The 14,206-nt window shown below is 41.8% G+C and overlaps 1 protein-coding gene across 3 annotated transcripts in view; it reads right to left on the bottom strand.

The window, feature by feature from the left end:
- ZFYVE26 (zinc finger FYVE-type containing 26) overlaps positions 1–14,206 on the bottom strand; it is a 710,441-nt gene that overhangs the window by 447,135 nt on the left and 249,100 nt on the right. For all 3 annotated transcript variants that reach the window (XM_086937127.1, XM_086937129.1, XM_086937128.1), the window contains exons 12-13: positions 9,846–9,914; positions 3,232–3,383 (exon numbers count right to left, since the gene is read on the bottom strand). In XM_086937127.1, coding sequence (XP_086793253.1) covers positions 3,232–3,383; positions 9,846–9,914 — 221 coding nt within the window. The remainder of the gene's footprint in view (positions 1–3,231; positions 3,384–9,845; positions 9,915–14,206) is intronic.

Here is a 14,206-nt window from a genome sequence, read left to right as displayed (position 1 = left end):
ACATCTCTCGGTTTTGGAGAGAGTTCCAACTAAAGAATTATTTTCTTCCTCTACCAAAGCATACTTCTAACTTGTGGTTTTATGCCGCCATCTTTATGACTGCATGGTATGTAGTGGTGTAATTTTGGGCAGATTTTGACAGGTAAGGATCAAGATCAGGATTGTCTTGAGTATCTACGTGGTAATTATCCAGCTGTTTATCTCAAGACTTTGTGAGAGTATCTCTTACTTAAAGGCAATTGACCTGATGAGAGACTGCTTTGCGTCTATACCACCTATAATCCAATTGATTTTGTAGACTGATTATGGAACATACACATTGACACATCCAACACTCAGCACCCAACACCCTCAAAGTCCTGCAACCACCCACACAACACTCCAAACTCGTATGTATGCTCCTCAACACTCATTCACTGAAACACACCACAGAGATCTGGGATTTGCAGCATGACAATGACTCTGACCTATTTTTCCTGACCGACACCTGCTTGAATCATGTAATGGCTCCTGACATCCGCACAGCCATTCCTCCTGGCTACAAGATTACCAGACAAGAAGCCCACAGGCAGAATCGCAATCATCCACAAGAACATTATTGGCTGCACCACGTCCACGAATATATTATCCTCCAACAAGGAACACCTGTCATTCAAGCTCAATGTCATAGCCAACCTCATCCTAAGTGGCACTCTCACCTAGAGACCACCTAGACTGCGCACCAACTTCACTGAAACCATAACGGACTTTGTCGCACTACTCATCCTGGATGCTAGCAATTACATCCTGCTCGGACACCTGAACTTCCACCTGGAAGACAACCCCGACTCAAGAGCACTCACTGAAGACCTTGGAAGCATGGGCGTCATCCAATGAGTAGAGGGACCTACCCATGTCGCTGGACACATCCTCAAATCTATTTGCAACAACTTCATCAAAATTCAGAGTTGAGGATCCTGCACCAGTTCCCTGGACAGATCACACGCTCGTCAAGTTCAGTATCCCTATCCAGGTGAACCGCACATGCACCACCGCCAGACCAACCCAGCCAAACTGGAACAGCATTACTGACAAACAATGGAACACTACTCTTAGACACCTGAACACAGCAGCAGCCTCCCCAAAGCCATCAAGAATTGCCTGGTACCTCTCAAAAACAGCATATACCAAGAGCCAGACCCCAGGCCAGCTGCTACACGCAGGAACTCAGACTGATAAAACATCACTGTAAACAACTAGAGCACAAATGGGGACAAGAGCATGTTCAAATCTACTCTGGGACACCAGATGATGCGGACCAACAAACTAGCTGCTCTGGGCAGACTACATCGATGCCAGCACCAACAGAAGCAAAGAAATCTTCAACATTGTGAAAGATTTCACTTCACCATCAGACTCCTCCAACTCGATCACTCCCTCGTAGGACTTCTGCAACAATCTGTCTCAATTTTTCAAGAACAAAATCACAGCCATTTACAGCACCTCCAGCCTGCAACAAGAACTGATACATTACGAAATGCCTCCTCATCTTATCCACACAACCAATGCAAACAATATAGCCCTTGCCACCATGAAGTCCATCCACTCAGGTGCCCCATGGGGCCCCAGTTCCCATCTTGCGTACTCCAATGGAACACAACCCATCAGCCAGCTGCTCACACTCATTCGGATTGCTCCCACCTCCTCCACAACTTTCCCAAATGCCTGGAAGCTTGCAATGTTTTCCTATTGCTGAAGAAACCCTTGGCAGTCCCTGCTCACCAACTACAAACTGATCTCTTTGCTACCATTCTCGGCTAAGGTCTTAGACAAAATCATAATCAGCCACCTCACTGAATACCTCAATGACCATCAACACCTCAATACCACTCTGCCTAGTTTCAGCTCCGACCACAGAATGGAAACTGCCCTTATCGCCACCACAGATGATATCAGCATGGACAGAGGAGGCACAGATGCCCTCATCCTCCTGTACCTCTCTGCAGCATTTGACACAGTCTCTTCCCCCCATCCTCATCTAAGGCCTACATAACATTATAATCCAAGGACATGCACTGCTTCTTACTGACTAAAAGGACCCAGTCAGCCTGGCACCGTACTCCTCGGGCGTCCATGACCTCGCCTGCAGAATTTGGTCCTTTTTAACGCATACATGATTTCTCTAGCCAGCATCAATCACAATATCAACACCCTGTCCTGCGCCGAAGACACGCAATTCATTCTATCACTCACAGACAAGATGCCCTGTACTTGGATCAAGTTCAATGCCTGCATGACTGAAATCACACTGGATGAAGACCAAGCTGAATATCTGGCTTTTTGAGTTGTCCCACTAGCTTTAGGTATGATACCTTATAGGTGATAGTGCGCTCTACAAATCTAAATAACATAACATTTTTTTCTTCCGCATCCACTAATATCACTTGTATTATAACAATTTTGCTTGAATCAGGATTATGTATTGATGGACATGATTATCAGGTCACATTGTTTTCCTCTTTTGCACCCATTAGCAAAGCCATAAATGCCTTTATTCAAAATATCTTTTCTGTCATAATACAGAGCTGAATCCACTTAGATATTTTTAGAAAAGATGGTGACTGGGCAAATGCATTCAAAAAGCTTGCGAGCTCATTTTCAATTAGTTGCTTCTTTATAGACACTGCTCTTTGAATTTTAGGTACTTGGTTGAGAGGAGATTTCTCAAGTTGGTTTTCTGCTTTTTGGGGCCTTCTATTTACCTAATTTAGCTCGATGATATTGACCTCTATAGTTCACTTAGGCCATTTCATGTTGTAACTTGTTCTCACCTCCTTGTCATTTCTTATTATTCCCAAGTATGTCCTCATTACTGGCATTTCTTTCATGAGGCACCACAATCTGATATGTATCATTCCAAGGGAGTATTGCTACACTCGTAGACGTGTAGGCACCAACCTTATCAACATTCTCCTCTGTTGGACTTTGAGGTAGTTTGTATAACAAATCAGTAGCAGAAGTGTACAAAGGCAGTGCAACCCGCCCACAGATGCACAATTAATCCAGCCTAATTTTCAGTACCCCTCGTTAATCATGCTTTTCAGTCACTTTCTTGCTGATGATAGTCCCCCAACCAACAAGTAACGACACCCTGAAGGAGTCAGACTGGCTTTCATTCGTGTGTCCTACACCTTAATCCACCTACCGTTTGTATCAAAGTCATAATTGAAACAGAACAAAGCTCTTAACTACCTGATGTGCTTCTACAAAATTCCCCCTTAGGATGCAGGAAATTAGAAGAGATTCTGGCGGAGAAAGCATCATGGGAATAAGAAGATTCCTTTTGAGGGGCTGGAGACTGAATCCCAATTCACTCCTCTCAGAGACGGTGCTGGTGCTTCCCTCTGTAATGACAAAGAGATAATATTTGTTTGTACAGGACCAAACTTGAGACTTTTTGCCAGAGGTCCAATAGACCAATGGTATACATATATTTGTTAAAATGCACATTACAATTACCTTTCATATGCTTTGCCCATATTCTAAGGCACTGCATCAGATGTCTTTACCTATACACAGATGCCAATGGCTTCTCCAGAAGTTAACTCAGAACATAGAGAGAGGAGACTTTAATTTGTGTTTTCAGTACTGTTTATTTGGTTTAACTGTTATATAAACACCCACACAATCACTCACCCACCAACCCACCCAGCGACATTCATGAAGCCAGGTGAGGAAATACAGGCAGTAGGTGTCTCTCAGATGTTATATGGGTGGTAGGTGCATATTTATTAGCCTCATCACATTTCTGTTCCCTTTTGCTGGCCTTTGATGGGCATGATCTCCGATTGTTGTAGGGACTAAGTGGTGATTTCCTCACAGAGGAAACTATTCTGTGAGTGTTTCCATGCATATGTTGGTGTGTGTTAATGTGTCAGTGCCAGATGGTGTGTGCATGAGTGGGCGGCATCCTGAATCACCTCCTAAAGAGAAAGCAGCTCTTTCTAAATTGATAAAACTAGGTCTCTTGTCAGCATATTGTACTTCTTGTTTAATGAGAGAGTGAAAGAGATGGCGAGTGGGGGAAGGAGAGAGAATGTATTCAATAATGTAAAAGTACATGAAGCAACATTACAGACTAACAAATTAAATGAAACTATTCCAACAGGAACAGGGCCTTACATAAAGGATTTGTGATGCAATAGGCAGGTTTTTCTTTCTTTCTTCGTGAGCTCATCATTAATAGTCACACACACCGAAACAAAATAAAAATGGCATCCTCTCGAAAGGAGGTAGGAATTAACACATCCCTGAACGAGACCTGAAAGCCCTGTTCATACTGTACGTCCTGTTGTGAAGATGAGGCGATAGAAATCATTTTCTATTGGCTTGAAATAAGCTATTTTTTTTGTAAATTCTCAAAAAACTGCTCTCATCACAGCTTTAGCCACTACTATATCATCCACATTTAAAATTCAAGAAATAAACTCTCCTATTGTTTGTAAATTCTCACTAACTGCTATCATCAAAGCTTGGTCAACTTCTAAACCATCCACATTGAAAATTCAAGATGCCATTTGGGTACTCAACTAGTCTTGAACTGGACTGTGTCCTGGTGAGATACTGACTACCAAATATGCAGCAACCATTTCTAACTAGACACCAACACTCAACATCCTAAAAACTTCATTTGTTTGACTTAGGTGGGGACTTTGTTTGTTTGTTGAGTTTTTGACAGATTTGACAAAGTAAACGACATTTGTAAACAAAAATGCATCTAAAAGCAAAGCTTGAGTCAAAAGGGTATATTACTGACCCACTGACATAGACTCTGGCCTATTTAGAAGTGTTAACTCTAAAGAAGATCATAAAAGGAAGCTCTGGTAAGGAAAGTATGAGAAATGGATGAGAAAGACTGCTAACATTAGAATTTCATATATGTGGGATGTGACATTTGTCTCCTTGAGAGAATTAAGGAAGGTGAGAGGTAGGAATGAGGAAGAAGGATGCAGATAAGATAAGGACATGAAACAACAGAGTTCAATAAAAGGAAGGGATAACAGAAAGAATAGTTGATGAGATTGAGCTAAACTCCGCAGGCGAAGGCCGGGAGTAACTTTGTTTTAAAATCATCTTTTAAAATTGAAATTACCTGTATTTCCTGCACTTTGTCATTCTGAACAGCCTGGGCAGCGTTTCTAGCGCCGGCTGCAACGTCAACATTCGCGCCAGTCCGCCGAGGACGTAGGCCACGCCCCCCTTGTAAGCCACGCCCCCTGACGCCCTTTAAAAGCGCAGGCTCGCTGCGTGCCGCCCCAGATTGAGCTAAACTCCGCAGGCGAAGGCCGGGAGTAACTTTGTTTTAAAATCATCTTTTAAAATTGAAATTACCCGTATTTCCTGCACTTTGTCATTCTGAACAGCCTGGGCAGCGTTTCTAGCGCCGGCTGCAACGTCAACATTCGCGCCAGTCCGCCGAGGACGTAGGCCACGCCCCCTTGTAAGCCACGCCCCCTGACGCCCTTTAAAAGCGCAGGCTCGCTGCGTGCCGCCCCAGATTGAGCTAAACTCCGCAGGCGAAGGCCGGGAGTAACTTTGTTTTAAAATCATCTTTTAAAATTGAAATTACCCGTATTTCCTGCACTTTGTCATTCTGAACAGCCTGGGCAGCGTTTCTAGCGCCGGCTGCAACGTCAACATTCGCGCCAGTCCGCCGAGGACGTAGGCCACGCCCCCCTTGTAAGCCACGCCCCGAATCCGGGTATAACATGTGCTGCCACCGGAAGCGCAACGGACGAGCGCAGCGGGAGCGCCGTTTGCGCGCCGAAGGCGCGCCTAAGGCAAGCCCGTCTGCGCCCGTCCGAGGCAGTCCGGGGCTCGGGGCCAAACCCCCTGGTCAAAATTACTGTTACTCCGCTGCTTCGCTGCTGTCACTAAGACCTGCTAACAGCACCACCTTCCCCCCGCCCGCTCACGCTTTAAAGCGCGCCGCCACATATGGCATACTAAAACCTGACCTCATGCTTACTAAAACCTTTAAGCCCTCTCCACGCTCTACCCTCCCACCCCCACATGTGCCTCAGACTACTTTAAAATGTCTATACCTAAACACCAGGTCCATGGTAAAACATCACCTGGACATCTTTCTTCTGCTTCAGGCCGATCAACCAGACCTTCTATGCCTATCTGAGACTTGGCTTAACGACGCATCCCTACCTGATATCTCGGCGGCAGTCCCCGCTGAGTACTATATACTGCATGTCGATAGGCCAGCTGGTAAGAGGGGCGGAGGGGTCGCTGCGATTATTCGCAAAAACCTTAAAGTCTCTCTCCTGCCATCCTTTGATCTGACAGGATCAGATAATGTAATCTTTAAAATGGATGCGGACACTGGCTCTCTTCTCGTGATCCTCATCTATCGCCCCCCTCAAAATATGCCTACCTTTGCTGCATCTCTATCGGAACAACTAGCCCCCCTTATCATCTCCCATGATAAAATCCTACTCCTGGGCGATCTCAATTTCTGGCTGGATTCAGCGGAGTCTGATTCTCAGGCAGCCACACTCAAGGACACTCTTTCTGATCTTAATCTCATCCAACACATTCACCTTCCAACACACGAGAAAGGTCACAGCCTTGACCAAATCTGGTCTCAAAACACCTCCCTGGCGGTGAATTCCATCCTGCCTTGCATTTGGTCGGACCACTTCCTGATCAATTTCACCATAACCATTGCTAAAAACAGCAAACCTTCGCCCCAACAAGGCGGGAAGGCAAGAATGTGGAAAAAGGTCGACGTTCCGTCCTTCCTCCAAATGTTAACCTCTACTTGCCCCTCACTCGAACTGGACGTAGAGAAATCAGTAGCAGTCTTCTCCGACTGGCTACTCCAGGCAGCTGAAGCCCACGCCCCCTGCGTTAACTTCTCTCGCTCCCGCCCCAACGATGCTCACAGATGGTTCACACCTCATCTAAAAGCCCTTAAACTTAAAACTCGTCAAATGGAGCGCAAATGGCGCACAGCCTACTTAGAGCATGACAGAGCCAACTTCCGTAAGGCCCGCAGGGAATATCAAAATCTCATCCTCAAATACAAAACTGACTACTTCTCAGATAAAATTCTCAAGGCCCAAAACAAGTCTAAAGAGTTGTTTAACATCGTGGAAAACCTCAGCTCTTGCGACAGAACCTCCCTCCCTACGGTTCCTACCCAAGAGCTCTGCAACACACTCAACTCTTTTTTCTATGATAAAATATGCAAGATCAAGCAAAGCATTTCTACTACTCAGTCCCCTCTATTATTTGCTGACACCTGCTATAACCCTGCCACTTTAGACTCTTTCCCCCCCATAGACGATATCAAGCTACTCAAATTACTAACCAAAGTCAAAACAGGCTCTCCTGATGACATTTGCCCCCCTCACATCATGAAAGAAGTGGGCACCAATCTCCCTGAGTGCTTACTTTCTTTACTGAATGGGTCACTTGCACAGGGCAAAGTCCCACGCAAATTGAAAAAAGCCCTCCTCGTTCCCCTCATAAAAAAGGCAGGTGCCAACCCGCTAGATCCCATCAACTACAGACCTATATCGCTGTTACCATACTGTGCCAAGTTGCTGGAGTCACATGTGTGCGAAACTATCTCCAGCTTCTTGGAAAAGTCTGAATATCTGGCACCGAATCAAGCAGGATTCCGCCCTTGCCACTCCACCGAGGCGGTTATCCTCTCGGTGTTAAACACTCTGAGGCGGAATGCAGACGCAGGAACCCACCAGGCGCTTGTACTATTGGACCTCTCTGCTGCGTTCGACACGGTCGACCACACCATCTTGGTAGACCGTGTCGAGCAGGCAGGTCTCAGGGGCCCTGCACTGAGCTGGATCCGCTCTTTTATCTCGGACCGCACACAATCAGTCAGACTCGGCTCCTTCACCGCTCCCACTATACCCACCACCTGTGGGGTACCACAGGGCTCCTCGTTATCTCCCCTTCTTTTTAATGTTTACTTACGCCCTCTTTTGCACTCCTTGCGTCATGCTAATGTAACCATCTTCAATTATGCGGATGATTTGCAGCTCATCTTCCCTCTCAACAACACTGACTCAGTGGACGTATTCCAAAGAACCATGTCCCACATACTGAGTTGGATGAGCTGCAATCATCTGAAGCTCAATCCGGGCAAGACCGAGCTGGTCCTGCCCGGACAGAGCCCACTAAGCTGGAACCCTAACTTCTGGCCCACTAACATGGGAGCCCCCCCTACTAAATCTCCCGTGGTTAAAAGCCTAGGCATTTTTATCAGCGAGGATCTCTCGCTAAAAAGACAGGTTGGAGCGGTGGTATCTTCCAGCATTTTTCAATTGAAGAAAATAAGAAAAATTGCCCGCTTTTTCTCCTCAGCAGCCCTTACACAGATTGTCCTCTCCTTGGTTCTATCCAGGCTGGACTTCTCTAACAGTCTTTACCTCGGCCTCCAAATTGGTGAGCTTAAACGCCTCCAGCTTGTTCAGAACCAAGCTGCCAGGCTGCTGCTGAATATACCCAGGAGGCAATCCATCAGACCTGGCCTTAAGCAACTACACTGGTTGCCAGTTGAGCAACGTGTGGCCTTTAAGACTGGGTGTATTCTGTTCCGCTCTCTGAACGACTCTGGCCCTTCCTTTATCAGAGATCTTTTCAAAAAATATTGCCCCTCCCGTCACCTTCGATCCACCTACAAATCACTCTTGACTGTGCCTCCTTTCAAGAGGAAACGCCACGGAGGCAGCTGCTTCGACCACCAAGCTGCTGTACTCTGGAATTCCCTTCCTCTCCATATAAAGCAGATTGATAACATACTTAGCTTTAGGCAATCTCTGAAGACCTGGCTGTTTTCTCAAGCTTACTACCGATAGCACTGCCTGTCCTTCGACTGTCCTGTTTGGTTCCTTCTACAGCGCCATGAAGCCTCCGGGCGTACGAGCGCTTAACAAATCCCAACTAACATTAACATTAACATTAACATGAGCTGGGTGGGAATGCATTTCAGCCATTTGCAGGGGTGTCATTATGTCTGCAAATTGGGATGTTAGGTTCATGAGACATAGTTCATAAGAGATAGTGAGCGGCTCCTAACGTTTTTAGCCAGCATTTGAACAAACCCAATTCGAGAAGCTGCTCTTCAAGCCCACATCAATTACTATCGTACAAAGACCCCCAAATGAAAATGCTGCATTTAAATATCTGGATCTAAAGGTCAGGTAATGCAGTTAGGTCAGCTTACAGTGCCTGTTAGTTTTAAAATATCACAAAGTAAAACTTGATCATGCAAAACTATTCCATGTTATAAAAGAGATCATTGCATTTATCAGCTGAAGTGTTTTCTAAATCCATTTCTGTTATTGGAGGAGACATTGCATTTTCAAATGATTTACCCGTAGTCTATAAATGTATTTTGAGAAGGCCCTTTCATGGGCAGTTCTGTGACTTTATTTTGAACTTCTGCACAGTGCTGGCAGATGCCCAACATTTAATAAATTGGACTTTCATTCAATGCCACTCAAGAAGGGATAAAAGATAAAAACTAATAAAATAAGTAGCTGATTTATTTTGACCTGAGAATGTACAGCCAGGTTATTGAAGAAGCCGATCCGTTGTTTTTTAAGGAACCCATATCTTGCACGTGTGAGTGTTGTGGCTTGCCCTGTAAGAGACAAAGTTCCTCTAGAAATAACCCATACAAGCAACCAGAGAAGGGTCACATCTCTTGCACTTGTGCATTAATTGAGTTCACAATCTTACAACATTAAATCCCAAATTGCTGATGAAAAACTGTCCAAACATGAACAAAAGAATATAATAACATTTATTATTATCATAATTCTTACCTGATGTACTTGTGCTTAATTCACTATTAGTGTTTTCCACTGCTGACTCTTGCACACCCTCTTTAGGAGCTGTGGTGCAAATAACACAAAAAGTAGTTAATACAGCATCAGACCTCAAGATCAAGAAATGGCAGATTTAAACAGCACTGAGGAAGCAAGAGAGACTCTTTTTAACAACACTGGCATCTGCAAGAAAAATCACCTCGCCCACTCGCATTTGCAAGACAGATTTCATTAGGACAAGCTATGTTTTATGTTCTACTCATCCTTTCTGGTGAGTAGGAAGACAAACTGACTTTTGACCTCTGTCTCTGAAAGCAGAGCAAATGTGACAAGATATTAAGATTTGAAGGCATTTTTATTGTTCAAAGTGAATGAGCAATAAAAATGCCTTTAAATCATGTTAACTTGTCACGTTTGCTCGGCTTAAGAGACAGAGATCAAGTGCATTACAATTAGTTTGAGTAGATTTTTTTTAAGTTACTAGATTTGCAGATCTAGTACCAATTTTTTGATATTTTGAGCCCTGAGGATGTTCTGCTATAGACAAAATGTCAACATCAATGATATAAAAATAACTAGCATAATGCCTGCGAAGACACATAACCAAAAAAGCATACTGATGCCCAATGTAAAGTTACTTTGGTATTTGGACAAACTATTGAGTCCAAAAATATCAAGTCGCACAAATATGGAGTTAAGGTTATGATACACAAATATTGTAATACATAAATATTGTTCACAAAAATATCTATTTTTAAGTTAAGTAATATATACAATTGTCAAAAATATCTTTATTAATATCGTTTACAAAAATATAGTTGGTAAATAATATTGTGTTTTAATTACCTTTAAGTATTTTAGTTTACAATTTAATTGGATATGTTATCAATTGTTTGCATAATTGTTGCTAATGTTTTAAAATATAGTTTGTATTTTTTATATTTTTAAATGTAATGAAATTTTAATTTATAGTGTTGTAGCGGGTTGGAAGGTTTGTAGGAGTAATGGGTGGGAAGGTAATACAAAATATTTTTTTTAACTAATATCATTTTATCTATAATTATGTGAATTGTGTATTTAATATATTTTTTTAGCTATATTCTAGGTGCGGGTTGTTGGGTTTGTAGGGCTAAAGAATAGGAAGTTAATTAGGTATCATTAATAATCATTGATTCATTATTAATTCTTTAATTGATAAATAATTATGTAAATAGAGTGATTGTTACATTTATCAAGATATATTTTAGGTGCGGGTTGTTGGGGTAAAGGGTGGAAAGTTAATTAAGTACAATTAATGCATATTTAATTATTGATGTATTAATTGCTTAATTTATAATTATGTAAATTGTGTAATTATATTTTTTAGATTCAAGGTTCTTAAAATACCACAGTGGGCAGCAAGTTCCGTGTTTGGTTGGACACAAGAGGTGCAAGGTATTGAACTTTGTAATTGCGGTGAACCCACTGTGGTATTTTAAATAACCTTGAAAGAAAACGGAGGCATGTACTTTAAAACATTATAAATGGACACTAATGACCAGAATGCACTGGCCCACAAGGACGGGACTTATAAATACGCAGCGAGTGCGGCGTCATTGAGCCAAAGCCAGTGACCAAGGGCTGGAGTCCCCGTAATGCGTATGGCATAGTTTGGTGAACTACACGCTGCAACAGCAATGCTTCTTACCTTGCAGTCTGCCAAATAAATAAGAGAGGAGAAATACATGCAGTGTGTGGTGCCTTCATGTGGGAGCACTATCATTTGATATATATATATATATATATATATATATATATATATATATATATATATATATATATACACACACACACACATTTTATATCAGCAAATAAAAAATTCAAATAGTGTGAAATATATATTTTTAATAATAGTGTTATATACATGTATATACAAATATATTTGTTTATATTTATGCAAGTATATATTTATATATAGTATAATATTTTACTTAAATGTATTTACTGTACATTATAGGAGCGGACCTCTACACCACATCCCATAACCGGAACCGTTCAAAACGTGACATAGCGTCTAATTTAGAGTTTGGAGGATGGGCACTCTGTCACAAATGCATTTATAATTAGGCGGACAGAATATCCATCAAACTTTTAATGAAGTACCCATCTGCCAAACTTGAAATGAGGCACAATTTATATAAAAGAAACATCTTCCCATATAACATCTACAGCCTTAAAATATTTTTTGGTCCACATGAGCTAATATAGTTCATTTTAAAAGCATACAGGGATGCAACGCCTCAATGCTAAAAATAATTCTAGAATAATGACAAGTCTGACTTTAAGGAAGACATCCATTTAGAACAAGGATCAATCGGAGAATGGATCACTTTAAACTAGAGCACCAGGGTTTTTAGGTTATTGGTGACATTCTTAAAAAACCCTCATACACGCACGTAAGTGGTGTGGTGGTATATCTTGATTCTCCACCAATTTACGTAGCGTGGGTGCATCATCATAGGGTTTTTCTAGTTGTATGCAACCTCTACCCAGAAGTAACCACTGGATATGTAGCAGTGTCCAGAAATAGTGCTCCCAAAAAATAGTAGTGAGTTTAAAAATCCTTCGATCATCACAAACAAAAATTTCTTTATTTAATCAAAATAGTGTTTCAAGAGTTATTAAAAGATTTTTTGTGTAGATTTGGATCGCGTTACTGGATCCTCTGCACATAAAGGTTGGCCGACATGTTGCAGCACCATTTTGCCCAGCCGGGTCTATGGGGCTTTCTTCAGGACCAAGATGGAATTTAATAAATGTACTCATACGATTTGTGTAGCACAGAGGTGGTTCAGTTCTCCACCCTCTTTCTATTGAGGCCAGTAGTAACTGAAATTGAGAAAATAACTAGATATCATTTTGTCTTATCAACCCTATATTCTGTCTAACCACTTATTAAGTGACTTGTTTTGATATCTAAATGTGAAAAAAACACTGTGAACATTCATAGATTGAAAAGAAATTCCGTTATGATTTTACATAGTTGTCATCGTCTTCAAATGTGAATTGTAGCTATACCAAAAGTTGTAATATGGTAATATGCGTGGTTCATTCTTTTTACATAATTTCTATTATGTTTCATAACTCTTATTGCAATGTTCATAACTCAAACATGGGTATATGTGTGTTAACTAGTTGTTTTCGCATTGCACAATGAGGCTAGGCATCTCATATACAGTGATAAAGATAAAGGTTTGGGATTTGTCCCTACCCCCACCCTTGACACCTTTAAATTGAGATGCGAACTATCAGAGTTCTGTAGAAAGTTAAAACTCAAAGCTTTCTTCGAAGGAAAGGAGGACACGAGACCAGAAGGTGATAGCAATCTAAGAAAAAAATGTACATTCAATCCCCCAAATAGCATGGTTCCCATAGAGATACAAACGTTTGAACAAGCTAATATGAAAGAAGCCAGAGAGATTGAAGGTATGATAAAGAAACCATTTATCAATCTAACAAAAGCGGAACAAAAAACACTTGAAGAGTTGAGTAACAACGAGAACTTAATAATTAAACCCGCTGATAAGGGGGAGGCATAGTTCTCCTCGATAAGGAGGAATATGACCAACAGTGCCTCAGCCTTCTTTCAGACACATAATTCTACAAACAAATTACTACTGACCCAACTTCGAGGCTACAGAATACCATCAAAATATTGGTCAATGAAGCAGAGATGAATGCATGGATAACGAAAAATGAGGCAGATTACCTGATTGCACAAAAGCCTAAAACACCATATTTTTACTCTTTACCTAAGACTCATAAAAATAAATTACCACCGCCAGGACGACCAATCGTCTCCGGTATATGTTCAGTGCTTGAACCTTTGTCAAAATTTGCTGACCAATTTTAAAACCACTAGTACAGAGAACTCCCACCTACCTGAAAGACACCAGAGACTTACTAAACCAACTGATTGATATACCTTATAATGAAGAAGAAATGCTCCTAGTTGGTTTAGACGTATATACGAGTCTCCCCTAACAAAAGACCCTGGAGACAGGTGGGAACATAAGACACCTAAACATTTTGTGCTAGAATGTTGTAAACTAGCCTTGACTGAAAATTTCTTTGAGGACACCGGAACGCTTTTTGTGCAAAACCATGGTACATCCATGGGAAGCGCATTTGCTCCTTCGGTAGCAGGACTCTATGTAAGTGACTTTGAAACTAAGTATGTCCTGAACGATACCAATCCCTTTTCTTTCCAAATTTTATTTTGGAAAAGATTTATAGATGACATCATTGTCATCTGGAAGAACCATAACAACAATCTACAAGAATTCATCAGATGGCTGAATGAAAGAGACGAATGTCTA

Source organism: Lissotriton vulgaris, chromosome 9, assembly GCF_964263255.1.
Source record: "Lissotriton vulgaris chromosome 9, aLisVul1.2, whole genome shotgun sequence".
NCBI classification, from domain to species: Eukaryota; Metazoa; Chordata; class Amphibia; order Caudata; family Salamandridae; genus Lissotriton; species Lissotriton vulgaris.
Note: the sequence above shows the minus strand (reverse complement) of the source record. Positions and strands in the feature narration are given on the sequence as shown.